Source organism: Melanerpes formicivorus, unplaced genomic scaffold, assembly GCF_026170545.1.
Source record: "Melanerpes formicivorus ecotype bairdi unplaced genomic scaffold, bMelFor1.0.p_v2 SCAF_89, whole genome shotgun sequence".
NCBI classification, from domain to species: domain Eukaryota; kingdom Metazoa; phylum Chordata; class Aves; order Piciformes; family Picidae; genus Melanerpes; species Melanerpes formicivorus.
In genome coordinates this window covers 228,417-241,853 of record NW_027142441.1, presented here as the reverse complement: position 1 = coordinate 241,853, position 13,437 = coordinate 228,417, and the positions used below count along the sequence as shown (strand labels likewise).

Below are 13,437 nucleotides of genomic sequence, written 5' to 3'. Positions count from 1 at the left end.
TGCCATTTTGGCCTGATTATCATAGAATCCCAGACTGGTTTGGCTTGGAAAGGACCTTAAAGATCATTTAGGTTGGATCTGGATGATCTTGAAGGTCCCTTCCAACCCAGCCCATTCAGTGACTCTGTGAAGGTATGTAACAGCACTGGCTGGGTTATTTTCATTAGGGTTGTAAGACAGATTTTAGAATCCTGGATCTGTCTTGGATGGGTTATGGGAATCATAAAGGCTGCACCCAAAGGGTGGCTCTCAATGGCCTATGGCCAAGTGGAGGCCAGGGACAAGCAGACTCCCTCAGGGATCAGCCCTGGCACCAGGCTTGGTTAACATCTCTGTGGGTGCCATGGACAGTGGCACTGAGTGCACCCTCAGCAGGTTTGCTGCTGACACCAAGCTGTGTGGTGCAGCAGACAGCTGGAGGGAAGGATCCATCCAGAGGGACCAGGACAGGCTGCAGAGCTGGGCCCAGGACAACCTCAGGAGGTTCAACAAGACCAAGGGCAAGGTCCTGCAGCTGGGGCAGGGCAATCCCAGGCACTGATACAGGCTGGACAGGGACTGGCTTGAGAGCAGCCCTGGAGAAAAGGCCTTAGGGGTACTGGGGGAGCAGAAGCTCAACAGGAGCCAGCAGGGAGCACTTGCAGCCCAGAGAGCCAAGCAGAGCCTGGGCTGCAGCAAGAGAAGTGTGGCCAGCAGGGCCAGGGAGGGGATTCTGCCCCTCTGCTCCACTCTGCTGAGACCACAGCTGCAGCTCTGGGGCCAGCTCTGGAGCCTCTGTGCCAGGAAGGATCTGGAGGTGCTGGAAGGTGTCCAGAGAAGGGCCAGGAGGAGGAGCAGAGGGCTGGAGCTGCTCTGCTCTGGAGACAGCCTGAGAGAGTTGGGGCTGTGCAGGCTGGAGAGGAGAAGGCTCCCTGGAGACCTCATTGTGGCCTTCCAGGATCTGCAGGGAGCTGCAAGACAGCTGGGGAGGGACTTTTGAGGGTGTCAGGGAGGGATAGGACTGGGGGGGATGGAGCAAAAGTAGAAGTGGGGAGATTGAGATTGGCTGTGAGAAAGAAGTTGTTGCCCATGAGGGTGGTGAGAGCCTGGCACAGGTTGCCCAGGGAGGTGGTGGAAGCCTCCTGCCTGGAAGTGTTTGCAGCCAGGCTGGATGTGGCTGTGAGCAACCTGCTGTAGTGTGAGGTGTCCCTGCCCATGGCAGGGGGGTTGGGACAGGCTGAGCCTTGGGGTCCCTAACAACTCTGTGATTCTATGAATCATTCCTGGCTTCTTCTGTGGGCAAATAGAGTTCAATCATTTCCCATGATTTTGAAGTTTTCTGCAGACACAAGGTGGCCCTGCAAGACCAGAGCAGACTCTGAAGTCAAGGGCAGACTGTTCACCTACAGAACATCATGTAAAATGGGCAATTAATTCATCTGATTCCTCTGTGGAGCTGCTGCTTCTGTGCCAAAACCCAATTGATCCTATGAAGCTTCACAGCTTGCAGGGCCTGCATTGCATGCTCTGGACAGATGGGCAGGTGCCAACAGGATGGCATTCAACAAGTCCAAGTGCCAGGTGCTGCACTTTGGCCACAACAACCCCAGGCAGTGCTACAGGCTGGGGGCAGAGTGGCTGAGAGCAGCCAGGCAGAGGGATTTGGGGGTGCTGGTCGATGGTAGGCTGAGCATGAGCCTCCAGTGTGCCCAGGCAGCCAAGAGGGCCAAGGGCATCCTGGCCTGCATCAGGAAGAGTGTGGCCAGCAGGAGCAGGGAGGTCATTCTCCTGGGGGTACTGGGTGACCTCAACATGGGGAGAAACCTCTTTGCTGTGAGGGTGACCAAGCCCTGGAGCAGGCTGCCCAGAGAGGTGGTGGAGTCTCCTTCTCTGGAGACTCAGAACCTGCCTGGATGTGTTCCTGTGTGGCCTGCCCTAGGTGACCCTGCTTTGGCAGGGGTGTTGGACTCAGTGGTCTCTGGAAGCCCCTTCCAGCCCCTAACATTCAGTGATTTTGCTGTAAATCTAAACCAGGCTTGACACACCTGACAAAGATTTGGCTTGGTTCTCACTTTCTGAGTCATTGCTACAACCTGAACTGGCTCCACTTAACATAATATCATACAATGCTTTGGGTTGGAAGGGACCTTAAAGATCATCTAGTTCCAACCCCCCTCTGCCTGATCCACCAGCCCAGGTTGGTCCAGCACCAGCCTGGCCTTGAGCACCTCCAGGCAGGAGGCAGCCACAGCCTCCCTGGGCAACCTGTGCCAGTGCCTCCCCACCCTCACTGCAAAGAATTTCTTCCTCCTCTCCAGTCTCAGTCTCCCCTCTTCCAGCTCAAAGCCTTTATCCTGTCACTCTCAGCCCTTGCAAAAGGTCCCTCCCCAGCTCTCCTACAGCAGCCTGGGTGTTCCAGGGATGGTGACCCCACAGCTGAAGTCCTGTGCTTTCTCTGACTTCCTTTCAGGTTGGTGCAGCATGATAGAGATGAATTTCAAAGATGCATTTGAATCCTTTGAGAGGCTGAAAAATGAATCCAGGTGGTCCCAGTGCTACTATGCTTATTTGACAGCAGGTGAGTGCCTTCAGTGACCAGCCAGGGATGTGATAAGGTTTTGGCACTGGTTTGTGGTGGGAAACTTGCTAATGCATGCAGTGCCTTCCCCCTGCCTGCTGCCTCTGCAGCTTGATGCCAGGCTTGGCGTCCATGGTGGGGTTTGTTTATGCCATGCACCCTTGCATGTGCCTGAGGACTTTCTCTCTCCCCACACCTCTCTCCTTCCAGCTGCAGATGCAATTCTGATTGCCAGTGTCCTGACAGGTCCTGTGACTGTGCTGCAGGGGTGTGGCAGTGCTGAGGGGTTAGGTGGTTCAGGTCCTGCAGTGGGTATGAGTGGCATCCTGAGGGGCATGGAGAAGAGCATGGCCAGCAGGTCAAGGGAGGTTCTCCTGCCCCTCTACACTGCCCTGGTGGGACCACATCTGGGCTATTGTCTCAGTTCCAGGCTCCCCAGTGCAAGAGGGACAAGGAACTAGTGGAGAGAGTCCAAGGGAGGCTGTGAGGATGCTGAAGGGATTGGAACATCTGTGTGATGAGGACAGGCTGGGAGCCCTGGGGCTGGTTAGTCTGGAGAGGAGCAGACTGAGAGGAGATCTTAATGGTTATTAATAGCTGAGGAGTGGGTGTCAAGAAGGGGCTTGCTCCTTGTCCTCTCACAGCACAAAGAGCAGGCTCTTTTCAGTGGTGTCCTGTGATAGGATAGGAAGCAATGGACACAAACTGCAACTGGGAAGTTCTACTTCAACATGAGGAGGAACTTCTTTACTGTGAGGGTCCCAGAGCCCTGGAGCAGGCTGCCCAGAGAGGTTGTGGAGTCTCCTGCTCTGGAGACTTTTAGGTCCCAGCTGGATGTGTTCCTGTGTGACCTGCCCTGGGTGGGGTGATGCTGCTCTGGCAGGGGGTGTTGCACTCAGAGATCTCCAGAGATTCCCTCTAAGCCCTCCCATTCTGTGATTCTGTGAGAGAGAATCACTGACTTGTTAATGGCCACACTGGGCACCTGGGAGAGCTGGAGTCTGCGTGGTCACAGGATGTCAGGGGTTGGAAGGGACCCAAAGAGGTCAAGTCCAATCCCTCCTGCCAGAGCAGGGCCATAGAATCCAGCACAGGTCACACAGGAACACATCCAGACAGGGCTGGAAAGGCTCCAGAGAAGGAGACTCCACAACCTCTCTGGGCAGCCTGCTCCAGGGCTCTGGGACCCTCACAGTCAAGAAGTTCCTCCTCATGTTGAGGTGGAACCTCCTGTGCTGGAGTTTATATCCACTGCCTCTTGTCCTATCCCAGGGAGCAACTGAGCAGAGCCTGTCCCTGTCCCCTCCCTCCTGACCCCCAGCCCTCAGCTATTGATAGACATTGATGAGATCCCCTCTCAGTCTTCTCCTCTCCAGACTAAACAGCCCCAGGGCTCTCAGCCTCTCCTCCCCAGGCAGTCTCCAGTCCCTTCAGCATCCTTGCAGCCTCCCTTGGACTCTCTCCAGCAGATCCCTGTCCCTCCTGAGCTGGGGAGCCCAGAGCTGGATGCAATATTCCAGGTGAGGTCTCCCCAGGGCAGAGCAGAGGGGGAGGAGAACCTCCCTGGCTCTGCTGGCCACACTCCTCTGCTGCAGCCCAGGACCCCATTGGCCTTCTTGGCCCCCAGGGCACATTGCTGTCCCATGCAGAACTTGTTAGCCACCAGCACTCCCAGGTCCCTCTCCCCAGTGCTGATCACCTCCCTGCTGTGCTGCTGCAGGTTATTCTTCCTCCCCAGCTGCAGGACTCTGCACTTGTCCTTGTTGGACCTCATTTGGTTCCTCTGTGCCCAGCTCTCAGTCTCTCCAAGTCTCACTGGGTGGCTGCAGAGCCTTCAGGTGTCTCAGCCAAGCCTCCCAGTTTGGTGTCACCAGCAAAGCTGCTGAGCAGACTCTGTCTGTGCCCTCATCAATGGCATTGATGAAGATGTTGAACAGCACTGGTCCCAGCACTGATCCCTGGGGGTCTCCACTGGTCACAGCTCTCCAGCTGGACCTGGCACCACTGACCACCACTCTTTGGCCTCTCTCATGGTCACCTCCTCAGGCTAGGCCCTTTCTGGCAGCGAGTGTGGGCTGTGGTTTGCTGCAGCCTTGCCATCTCTCACCTTGGTTGTTCCTGCTTCATCTCCCAGGGCTGTTAACACCTCTTACTTTCTGTGCTCTTCCAGTGTGTCAGGGAGCCACTGGGGATGTCAGTGGTGCTCAGAATGTCTTCAAGGAGGTGCAGAAGCTCTTCAAGAGGAAAAACAACCAGATTGAGCAGTTCTCAGTGAAAAAGGTTTGGTGTGGCGCGGGCTGCCGCGTTTCAGGACAGCAGTTGCCCCCTGGGAACATGGTTGGGTCCTCCAGCAGGGCTTATTGCTGAAGCCTGGCTCTGGTTTCTGCTCTGTTGCTCCTGTAGAATTAGTGGGAAGGCTTCAGATGGGGGGGGGGGGGAAAACCCACCCCAATCCTGCCCTGGATGTTTAGGCCCCTAGCAAAGGCAATGTGAATTAGCTGCTCAGGTTACAGCTAAAGTGATCATTAAAGAGGAAAACAGCAGGGTTCTGCAGCTGCCTTGGTAATTGTCCTCCTAGCATTGCCTTCCTCCCCCCTCTTTATCTTCTCTTCTTTGTCAGAGCCTTAGTTCTTTTGGGAGCTGTCAGAGAAATCTCTCCCAGCTGAGGGTTTTGCAGATGTTCTTTGCAGATGCTCTGTACTCACCTCGAGTACTCTGTCCAGGTCTGCTGTCCCCAGCAGGAGAAGGGCACAGAGCTGTTGGAGTGAGTGCAGAGGAGGCCACAAAGATGATCCAAGGGCTGGAGCAGCTCTGCTGTGAGCACAGGCTGAGGGAGCTGGGGGTGTTCAGCCTGCAGAAGATTCCAGAGGGACCTTAATGCTGCCTGCCAATAGCTGAAGGAGGGCTGCAGAGGGACTTTTCCTGAGGGTGTCTAGAGACAGGCCAAGGGGGAATGGTTTGGAGCTGAGGCAGAGCAGGGTTAGACTGGAGCTGAGGAAGCAGCTCTTCAGTATGAGGGTGGTGAGACTCTGGCACAGGCTGCCCAGGGAGGCTGTGGCTGCCTCTTCCCTGGGGCAGCCACTTTCAAGGGCAGGTTGGATGAGGCCTTGAGCAGATGAGTCTGGCTAAGAGATGTCCCTGCCCATGAGAGGGGGCTTGGACCAGGTGCTCTCTAAGGTCCCTTCCAAACTGAGCCATTCCATGCTTCTATGTTACTGTTTCATCATCCAGTCAGTGGACAGTTGAGGCTGTGCAACGCAATGAACCAAATCAGTCTGCATGCAGGGAAGCTTTGATTCTGAGCAGTGAATGAGCTCAGTGAACTCAAAGATATTGCTGCTTAGTCTTAAAGTCTTTAGGTTACCACCAACTTTAGCCACTTGTTGGATACTTCCATGAGACAGTTTGTGATGTGTTGGCAGTGAAGAGTGTGTGCCTATGAAAGGACAAATCATGGAATCACAGAGCTGTCAGGGCTGGAAGGGACCTCAAGGCTCAGCCAGCCCCAACCCCCTGCCATGGGCAGGGACACCTCACACCACAGCAGGTTGCTCACAGCCACATCCAGCCTGGCTGCAAACACCTCCAGGCAGGAGGCTTCCACCACCTCCCTGGGCAACCTGTGCCAGGCTCTCACCACCCTCATGGGGAACAACTTCTTCCTCACATCCAATCTCAATCTCCCCATTTCTAGTTTTGCTCCATCCCCCCCAGTCCTGTCACTCCCTGACACCCTCAAAAGTCCCTCCCCAGCTTTCCTGTAGCCCCCTGCAGACCCTGGAAGGCCACAATGAGGTCTCCTGGGAGCCTTCTCTTCTGCAGACTGAACAACCCCAACTCCCTCAGGCTGTCCCTGTGGGAAAGGTGCTGCAGGCCTCTGCTGATCCTCCCTTCCCTCTTCCTCCTTTGCAGGCAGAGCGGTTCAGAAAGCAAACGCCGACGAAGGAGCTCTGTGTGCTGGCATCCATTGAAGTGCTGTACTTGTGGAAAGCTCTCCCCAACTGCTCCCTCTCCAACTTGCAGCACATGAGCCAAGGTACAAAATGCTTCCTTCACTGATCTGTTGTGGTGTTTTCTTTAATGAGCTGCATAATTGCCTTCTGTTGTGTGGAGCAGCTGATTGGAGCAGCGTGCAAATGCGAAGCTCTGTGTGTGTCTGCTGCTGAGACACTTTGGGTGACAAAAGGATAACTGTGCAACCTGCAATGGGCTGGGTTGGAAAGGACCTTTAATGATCATCCAGTTCCAACCCCCTGCCATGGGCAGGGACACCTCCCACCAGCACAGCTTGCTCAAGGCCTCATCCAGCCTGGCCTGGAACACCTCCAGACAGGAGGCAGCCACAGCCTCCCTGGGCAACCTGTGCCAGAGTCTCACCACCCTCACTGGAAGGAATTTCTTCCTCATCTCCAGTCTCAATCTTCCCTCTTCTAGCTTCAATCCACTGCCCCTCATCCTAGCACTCCCAGCCCTTCTCAGAAGTCACTCCCCATCTCCCCTGGAGCCCCTTCAGGTACTGGAGGGCTGCTCTAAGGTCTCCCTGCAGCCTTCTCCTTCATCCCACTGCTCACACTGCTGTTTATGTGTTTAGGCTGGAGGTTAGGAGGAAGTTCTACACAGAGAGAGTGATTGCCCTTTGGAATGTGCTGCCTGGGGAGGTGGTGGAGTCCCCATCACTGGAGGTGTTCAGGAGGAGACTTGATGGGGTGCTTGGTGCCATGGGTTAGTTGATTAGGTGGTGTTGGATGATAGGTTGGACTCGATGATCTTGAAGGTCTCTTCTGGTCTGGTCTATTCCTATTCCTATTCCTATTCCTATTCCTATTCCTATTCCTATTCCTATTCCTATTCCTATTCCTATTCCTATTCCTATTCCTATTCCTATTCCTATTCCTATTCCTATTCCTATTCCTATTCCTATTCCACCCAGGGCATGGTTGGCTCCTGGGTGGCCAGCAGCTGTTTGTAGCTCATGTTATCATTTGACACCTCCAAGTCCTCCAGACTGCTCTTGAGCCGTTCCTCTCCCAGCCTGGATTTGTGCTTGGGATTGCCCTGCCCCAGGTGCTGAGCCTTGGCCTTTTTGAGCTTCCTGGGGCTGGCTTGGGCCCAGCTCTCCAGCCTCATGACTTGATCATAGGGCTGCTGCTTCATTATTTTTGCTTCCTCTCTCTTGAACCATTGGGTTGTAACTTGCTGGGGCAAGTTCCCAGGCTTCTCTTCAGGGCTAGAAACGGACTTAAGAAGCAGGAATTCCTTGGTGTCCCTGCTGAGTTGACAGCCCTGTGGTGTGTAATGGCCAAACACTCCATGCAGCCAGCTCTTCAGTTCTTCATAGGTGGCTTATTTGGGTTGTGGGTTCCCAGTGTGATGCAGAGCCAGTTAAGATTTGGCAGGGTTTGTGAGATGAGGCAGAATGTAAAGCTGAAGGAGCTCCAGGCACTGCAGTTCAGCTTCTCTTGAAGGGATTGCAAGCCCTGCAGGTCTCCCTGCCCCCTGGCCTTGCTGGAGACAGTGGAGCAGACAAGTGCAAAAGGCTCCTCATGGAACCAGCCTTGATTTGACAGAGCTGCTGCTAATAGGCTTGATCAGAGTGGAGCCTGATTCATCTAGAGATGGTTTACATGCAGCAGGAAACAGAGCAGTGCTCAGCTGAGGCACAGCCTGTCCCTGGCTTGTGGTCAAGCTCAGGCCAGGCAAACAATCTTTATTCCCTCATCAGCACTGGGAGTGGTGGTGCCAAAATACCCTGATCTGGGCTTTTTACTCCAGGACAGGTGGTTGTGTCTGTCCCTTCAGTTCAGAACAAATGAGCTTTGTCATCCCTGAAGGTGTCCAAGAAATGTCTGGCCCTGGCACTTTGGGACATGGTTTAATGCCCATGGTGGTGTTAGGTTGAGGGTTGGACTCGATGGCCTTGGAGAGCTTTCCCAACCAAACCCACCCTAGGATGAGGGGAGAGCAGCTGATGTCATTGACCTGGAGCTGAGCAAAGCCTTCCACACTGGCCCACCACATCCTGGTCTCCAGGCTGGTGACACATGGGTGTGATGGGTGACCACTAGATGGATACAGAACTGGCTTGATGGCTGCACCCACAGAGTGGCTGTCCATGGCTCCATGTCCCAGTGGAGGCCAGGGACAAGCAGAGTCCCTCAGGGATCAGTCCTGGCACCAGGCTTGTTCAACATCCCTGTGGGTGCCATGGACAGTGGCACTGAGTGCACCCTCAGCAGGTTTGCTGCTGACACCAAGCTGTGGGGTGCAGCAGACAGCTGGAGGGAAGGGATCCATCCAGAGGGAGCTGGACAGGCTGCAGAGCTGGGCACAAGCCAACCTCAGGAGATTCAACAAGAGCAAGGGCAGGGTCCTGCAGCTGAGTGGAGGCAACCCCAGGCACAAATGCAGGCTGGGCAGGGACTGGCTGGAAAGCAGCCCTGAGGAGAGAGCCTTGGGGGTGCTGGGGGAGGAGAAGCTCAGCAGGAGCTCTCAGTGTGCACTTGCAGCCCAGAAAGCCAACCAGAGCCTGGGCTGCAGCAGGAGAAGTGTGGCCAGCAGGGCAAGGGAGGTGATTCTCCCCCTCTGCTCAGCTCTGGGGAGACCCCACCTGGAGTCCTGCCTCCAGTTCTGGAGCCCCTATGGCAAGAGGGATCTGGAGGTGCCGGAGGGTGTCCAGAGCAGGGCCAGGAGGATGATCAGAGGGCTGGAGCACCTCTCCTATGAGGACAGACTGAAGGAGTTGGGGCTGTTCAGGCTGGAGAAGAGAAGGCTCCCAGGTGACCTCATTGTGGCCTTCCAGGATCTGAAGGGGGCCTACAGGAAGGCTGGGGAGGGACTGCTCAGGATCTCAGGCAGTGCTAGGACTAGGGGGAATGGAATGAAGCTGGAGGTGGGGAGATTGAGGCTGGAGGGGAGGAGGAAGTTCTTCCCCATGAGAGTGGTGAAGCCCTGGAATGGGTTGTCCAGGGAGGTGGTTGGGGCCCTGTCCCTGGAGGTGTTTAAGCCCAGGCTGGATGAGGCTGTGGGCAGGCTGATCTAGTGTGGGGTGTCCCTGCCCATGGCAGGGGGGTTGGAGCTGGATGATCCTTGTGGTCCCTTCCAACCCTGACTGATACTATGATGCTATGATTCTAGGAGCTGCTTGCCCTGTGCTCCTTGTAACTTGGCCTGTGTGTTTTGCTTTCAACACACAGCAGAAACCAGTTTCCCATGGCACTTGCAGGAGGTGATTATTTTTTAACTTGACCTTTTAGTGAGTACTTCAAAGACCAGTGGAGAGATGGGTCCTTCTCCTCTGGTGAGAAGAACACACCAAGTGCCTTAGACCTCAGCCTCTTCGTGGCTGTCAGGAGTTTCTCAGCAGTGACAGGTTGTTTGATGACCAGGTTCATGCAAAATGGGCTGGACTTCAAAGGAGCCAAATGATGTCTCTCTACATGGATAGTAATATATATATGTGTGTCTCTCTCTATATATTGTCTCCTTTTCCTGGCCAAGCTCTCAGCCCCTGGCTGGGACAGCAGCACTCTGAACTGGGTTAGGAACTGACTGGAGGCTGAGCCCAGAGAGTGGTGGTGAATGGTGCCACAGCCAGCTGGCAGCCAGGCACCAGTGGTGTGCCCCAGGGATCAGTGCTGGGCCCTGTGCTCTTTAACATCTTCATTGATGATCTGGATGAGGGCATTGAGTCCATCAGCAGTAAATTTGCAGCTGACACCAAGCTGGGGCAGGAGTTGATCTGTTAGAGGGCAGAAAGGCTCTGCAGAGGGACCTTGCCAGGCTGCCCAGATGGGCAGAGTCCAACAGGATGGCATTCAACAAGTCCAAGTGCCAGGGGCTGCACTTTGGCCACAGCAACCCCATGCAGTGCTACAGGCTGGGGGCAGAGTGGCTGAGAGCAGCCAGGCAGAGAGGGACCTGGGGGTACTGGGTGACAGCAGCTGAACATGAGCCAACAGTGTGCCCAGGTGGCCAGGAGGACCAATGGCATCCTGGCCTGCATCAGGAAGAGTGTGGCCAGCAGGAGCAGGGAAGTCCTTGTGCCCTGTGCTCAGCACTGCTGAAGCCACACCTTGAGTCCTGTGTCCAGTTCTGGGCTCCTCAGGTTAGGAAAGATGTTGAGAGACTTGAAGTTGTCCAGAGAAGGGCAAGAAAGCTGGGGAGGGGTCTGGAGCAGAGCCCTGTGAGGAGAGGCTGAGGGAGCTGGGGTTGCTTAGCCTGGAGAAGAGGAGGCTCAGGGGAGACCTTCTTGCTCTCTCCAACTCCCTGAAGGGAGGTTGTAGCCAGGAGGGGGTTGGTCTTAAGCTGTGCCAGGGGAGGTTTAGGCTGGAGGTGAGGAGTAATTCTTCCCAGCAAGAGAGATTGGCCATTGGGATGTGCTGCCCAGGGAGGTGGTGGAGTCCCCATCCCTGGAGGTGTTCCAGAGGGGATTGGATGTGGCACTTGGTGCCATGGTTTAGTTGTCAGGAGGTGTTAGGTATTGGGTAATAGGTTGGAGTTGATGATCTCTGAGGTCTGTTCCAACCTGCCTGATTCTGTGATTCTAAATTTGCTCACCAGACTAAAGGTCACACAGTGGGTGCCTAAGGAAGGTTTTCAGTCCATCTGCTTTGTTCACTGGAGTCTTTCTCATTCAGCTTGCCAGGATGTTGATGATTCATCTGCTGTTGGGTTGAGGAATTTGCTCCTTGGTGCCATACACAAATGCTTGGGGAACTCTGAAGATGCTGTTCAGGTAAGTTGTTAATTGATGGTTCAATCACTAATGCTGTCTCCTGAGCTGTTCTGTTGAGCAGTCAGTATTGCTGAGTGAGAGTTAAGCAAGCCTTGAGGTTCCAGTGCTGGGGATGGTTCTGTTCTGAGAGTTCCAGCAGGGTATGTCAGGTTCTTTGCAAAGCTTCTGGTTTAGCCTGTCTCTAATCAAAGGGGAGTGCTGATCTCCTGCAGGGTGGGAGGCTCTGCAGAGAAATCTGGCCAGGCATCAGTCAGTTGTATGAGCTTTAACAAAGCCAAGTGCTGGGTGCTGCACTTGAGTCACAGCCACCTCATGAACCCTCCAGGCTTGGGGCAGAGTGGCTGGAAACTGCCCAACAGAAAAGGACCTGGAGGGTGCTGGTCCACAGCTGGCTGAACATGAGCCCAGTGTGTGCCCAGGTGGGCAAGAAGGCCACCAGCAGCCTGGCCTGGAGCAGCAAGGGTGTGTCCAGCAGGACCTGGGCTGTGATTGTCCCTGTGCTGGGCACTGGTGAATCCTGAGTTGAGTTTTGGGCCCCTCACTGCCAGAAGGACACCGAAGTGCTGGAGTGTGTCCAGGGAAGGGTCACACACAGCTGGGGAAGGGTTGGGATCTGGTGTTAAGGTGTCTTGTTAGATTAAATGCCTTTTCAGTGGGAGGTTGGAAGGCTCTTGAAGATGTCAGTGTGTATAAATGCCAGCAAACAGTTTAGCTGTGGTCCAGCAGGGTTGGCAGAAATGTCTGGGTCCTTGCTGCAAGAATTTCTGCCGCTGGAGATTTCTGCTGTGCTCTCATTTCAGCTTTGAGCTAGCTTCTAGTGCTTAAAGCTGGAAAGCCCTTGTGGGATTTCTTGAAGGACCAAGCAGGCAGTCCTGATCTGTTGGGGCAATCTCTTCTCCTTTTCCTTTCCTCCACTGCAGTACTTCCAGCGAGCTGCTAAGGACGAGCTGTGCCGGCAGAACAACCTCTACGTCCAGCCCTACGCTTGCTATGAGCTGGGCTGTCTCCTCTTGGACAACCCAGAGGTAAGGGCAGAGCCTGCTTGTAAACTCATAAACTCACAGAATTGGTGGGGTTGGAAAAGCCCTCTGAGATCATCCAGTCCCACCAGCAACCCAACCCCAGACAGTATCAAAGGCTTTGCTGAAGTCCAGGCAGACTGCATCCCCAGCCGTCCCCACATTCACTAGCTGGGTAACCTGGTCAATCCCCCTCAATCCACTGTCCCTCATCCTGGCACTCCCAGCCCTTGCCACAAGTCCCTCCCCAGCTCTTCTGGAGACCCTTCAGGTACTGGAAGGCTGCTCTAAGGTCTCCCCCAGAGCCTTCTCTTCTCCAGGCTGAACAGCCCCAACTCTCCCAGCCTGTCCCCACAGGGGAGGTTCTGCAGCCCACTGATCATCTTCATGGCCTCCTCTGGAGCCTCTCCAGCAGCTCCAGGTCTTTCTTGTGCTGGGGGCCCCAGAGCTGGAGGCAGTGCTGCAGGTGGGGGCTGAGCAGAGCAGAGGAGCAGAATCCCCTAGTCCCTTTTATGCAGCCCAGGATAAGGTCACCCAGTTCACCCCCCTGCAGTGAGCAGTGACATCCCCAGCTATATCAGGTTGCTCAGAGCCCCATCAAACTTTGAGTGTCTCCAGGGCTGGGGGCTCCATCACCTCCCTGGCAAGGGGTTTTAGTGTTCCACCACCCTCATAGTAAAGAATTAGCATCTTAGGATGCTCTATTTGCATTAACTTACTGTGTAAAGAATCATCCAAGATCATCAAGTCCTGACACCACCATGGCCATCAAACCATGTCCCCAGGTGCCATGGCCACAGCTCTCTGGAACACCTCCAGGGATGGGGACTCCACCACCTCCCTGGGCAGCCTCTGCCAAGCCCTGACCACACTTGCAGCCAAGACATTTTTCCTCATCTCCATCCCTCCCCTGGCACAACTCCAGGCCATTTCCTCTCCTCCTATCACCTGAAAGTAGGGAGCAGAGCCCAACCCCCACCTCCCTGCAGCCTCCTCTCAGGGAGCTGCAGAGAGCAATGAGGTCTCCCTCAGCCTCCTCTTCTCCACACTCAACACCCCCAGCTCCCTCAGCATGAAAAGCAAGGAACTGTTGTAGTGAATGACTTAAACTATGAAGAAACAAAACC

At 54.9% G+C, this 13,437-nt stretch overlaps 1 protein-coding gene across 1 annotated transcript in view; it reads left to right on the top strand.

The window, feature by feature from the left end:
• TTC39C (tetratricopeptide repeat domain 39C) overlaps positions 1 to 13,437 on the top strand; it is a 66,909-nt gene that overhangs the window by 49,932 nt on the left and 3,540 nt on the right. Inside the window, exons 8-12 of the mRNA XM_068165466.1 lie at positions 2,450 to 2,557; positions 4,728 to 4,837; positions 6,470 to 6,593; positions 11,194 to 11,291; positions 12,212 to 12,316. Coding sequence (XP_068021567.1) covers positions 2,450 to 2,557; positions 4,728 to 4,837; positions 6,470 to 6,593; positions 11,194 to 11,291; positions 12,212 to 12,316 — 545 coding nt within the window. The remainder of the gene's footprint in view (positions 1 to 2,449; positions 2,558 to 4,727; positions 4,838 to 6,469; positions 6,594 to 11,193; positions 11,292 to 12,211; positions 12,317 to 13,437) is intronic.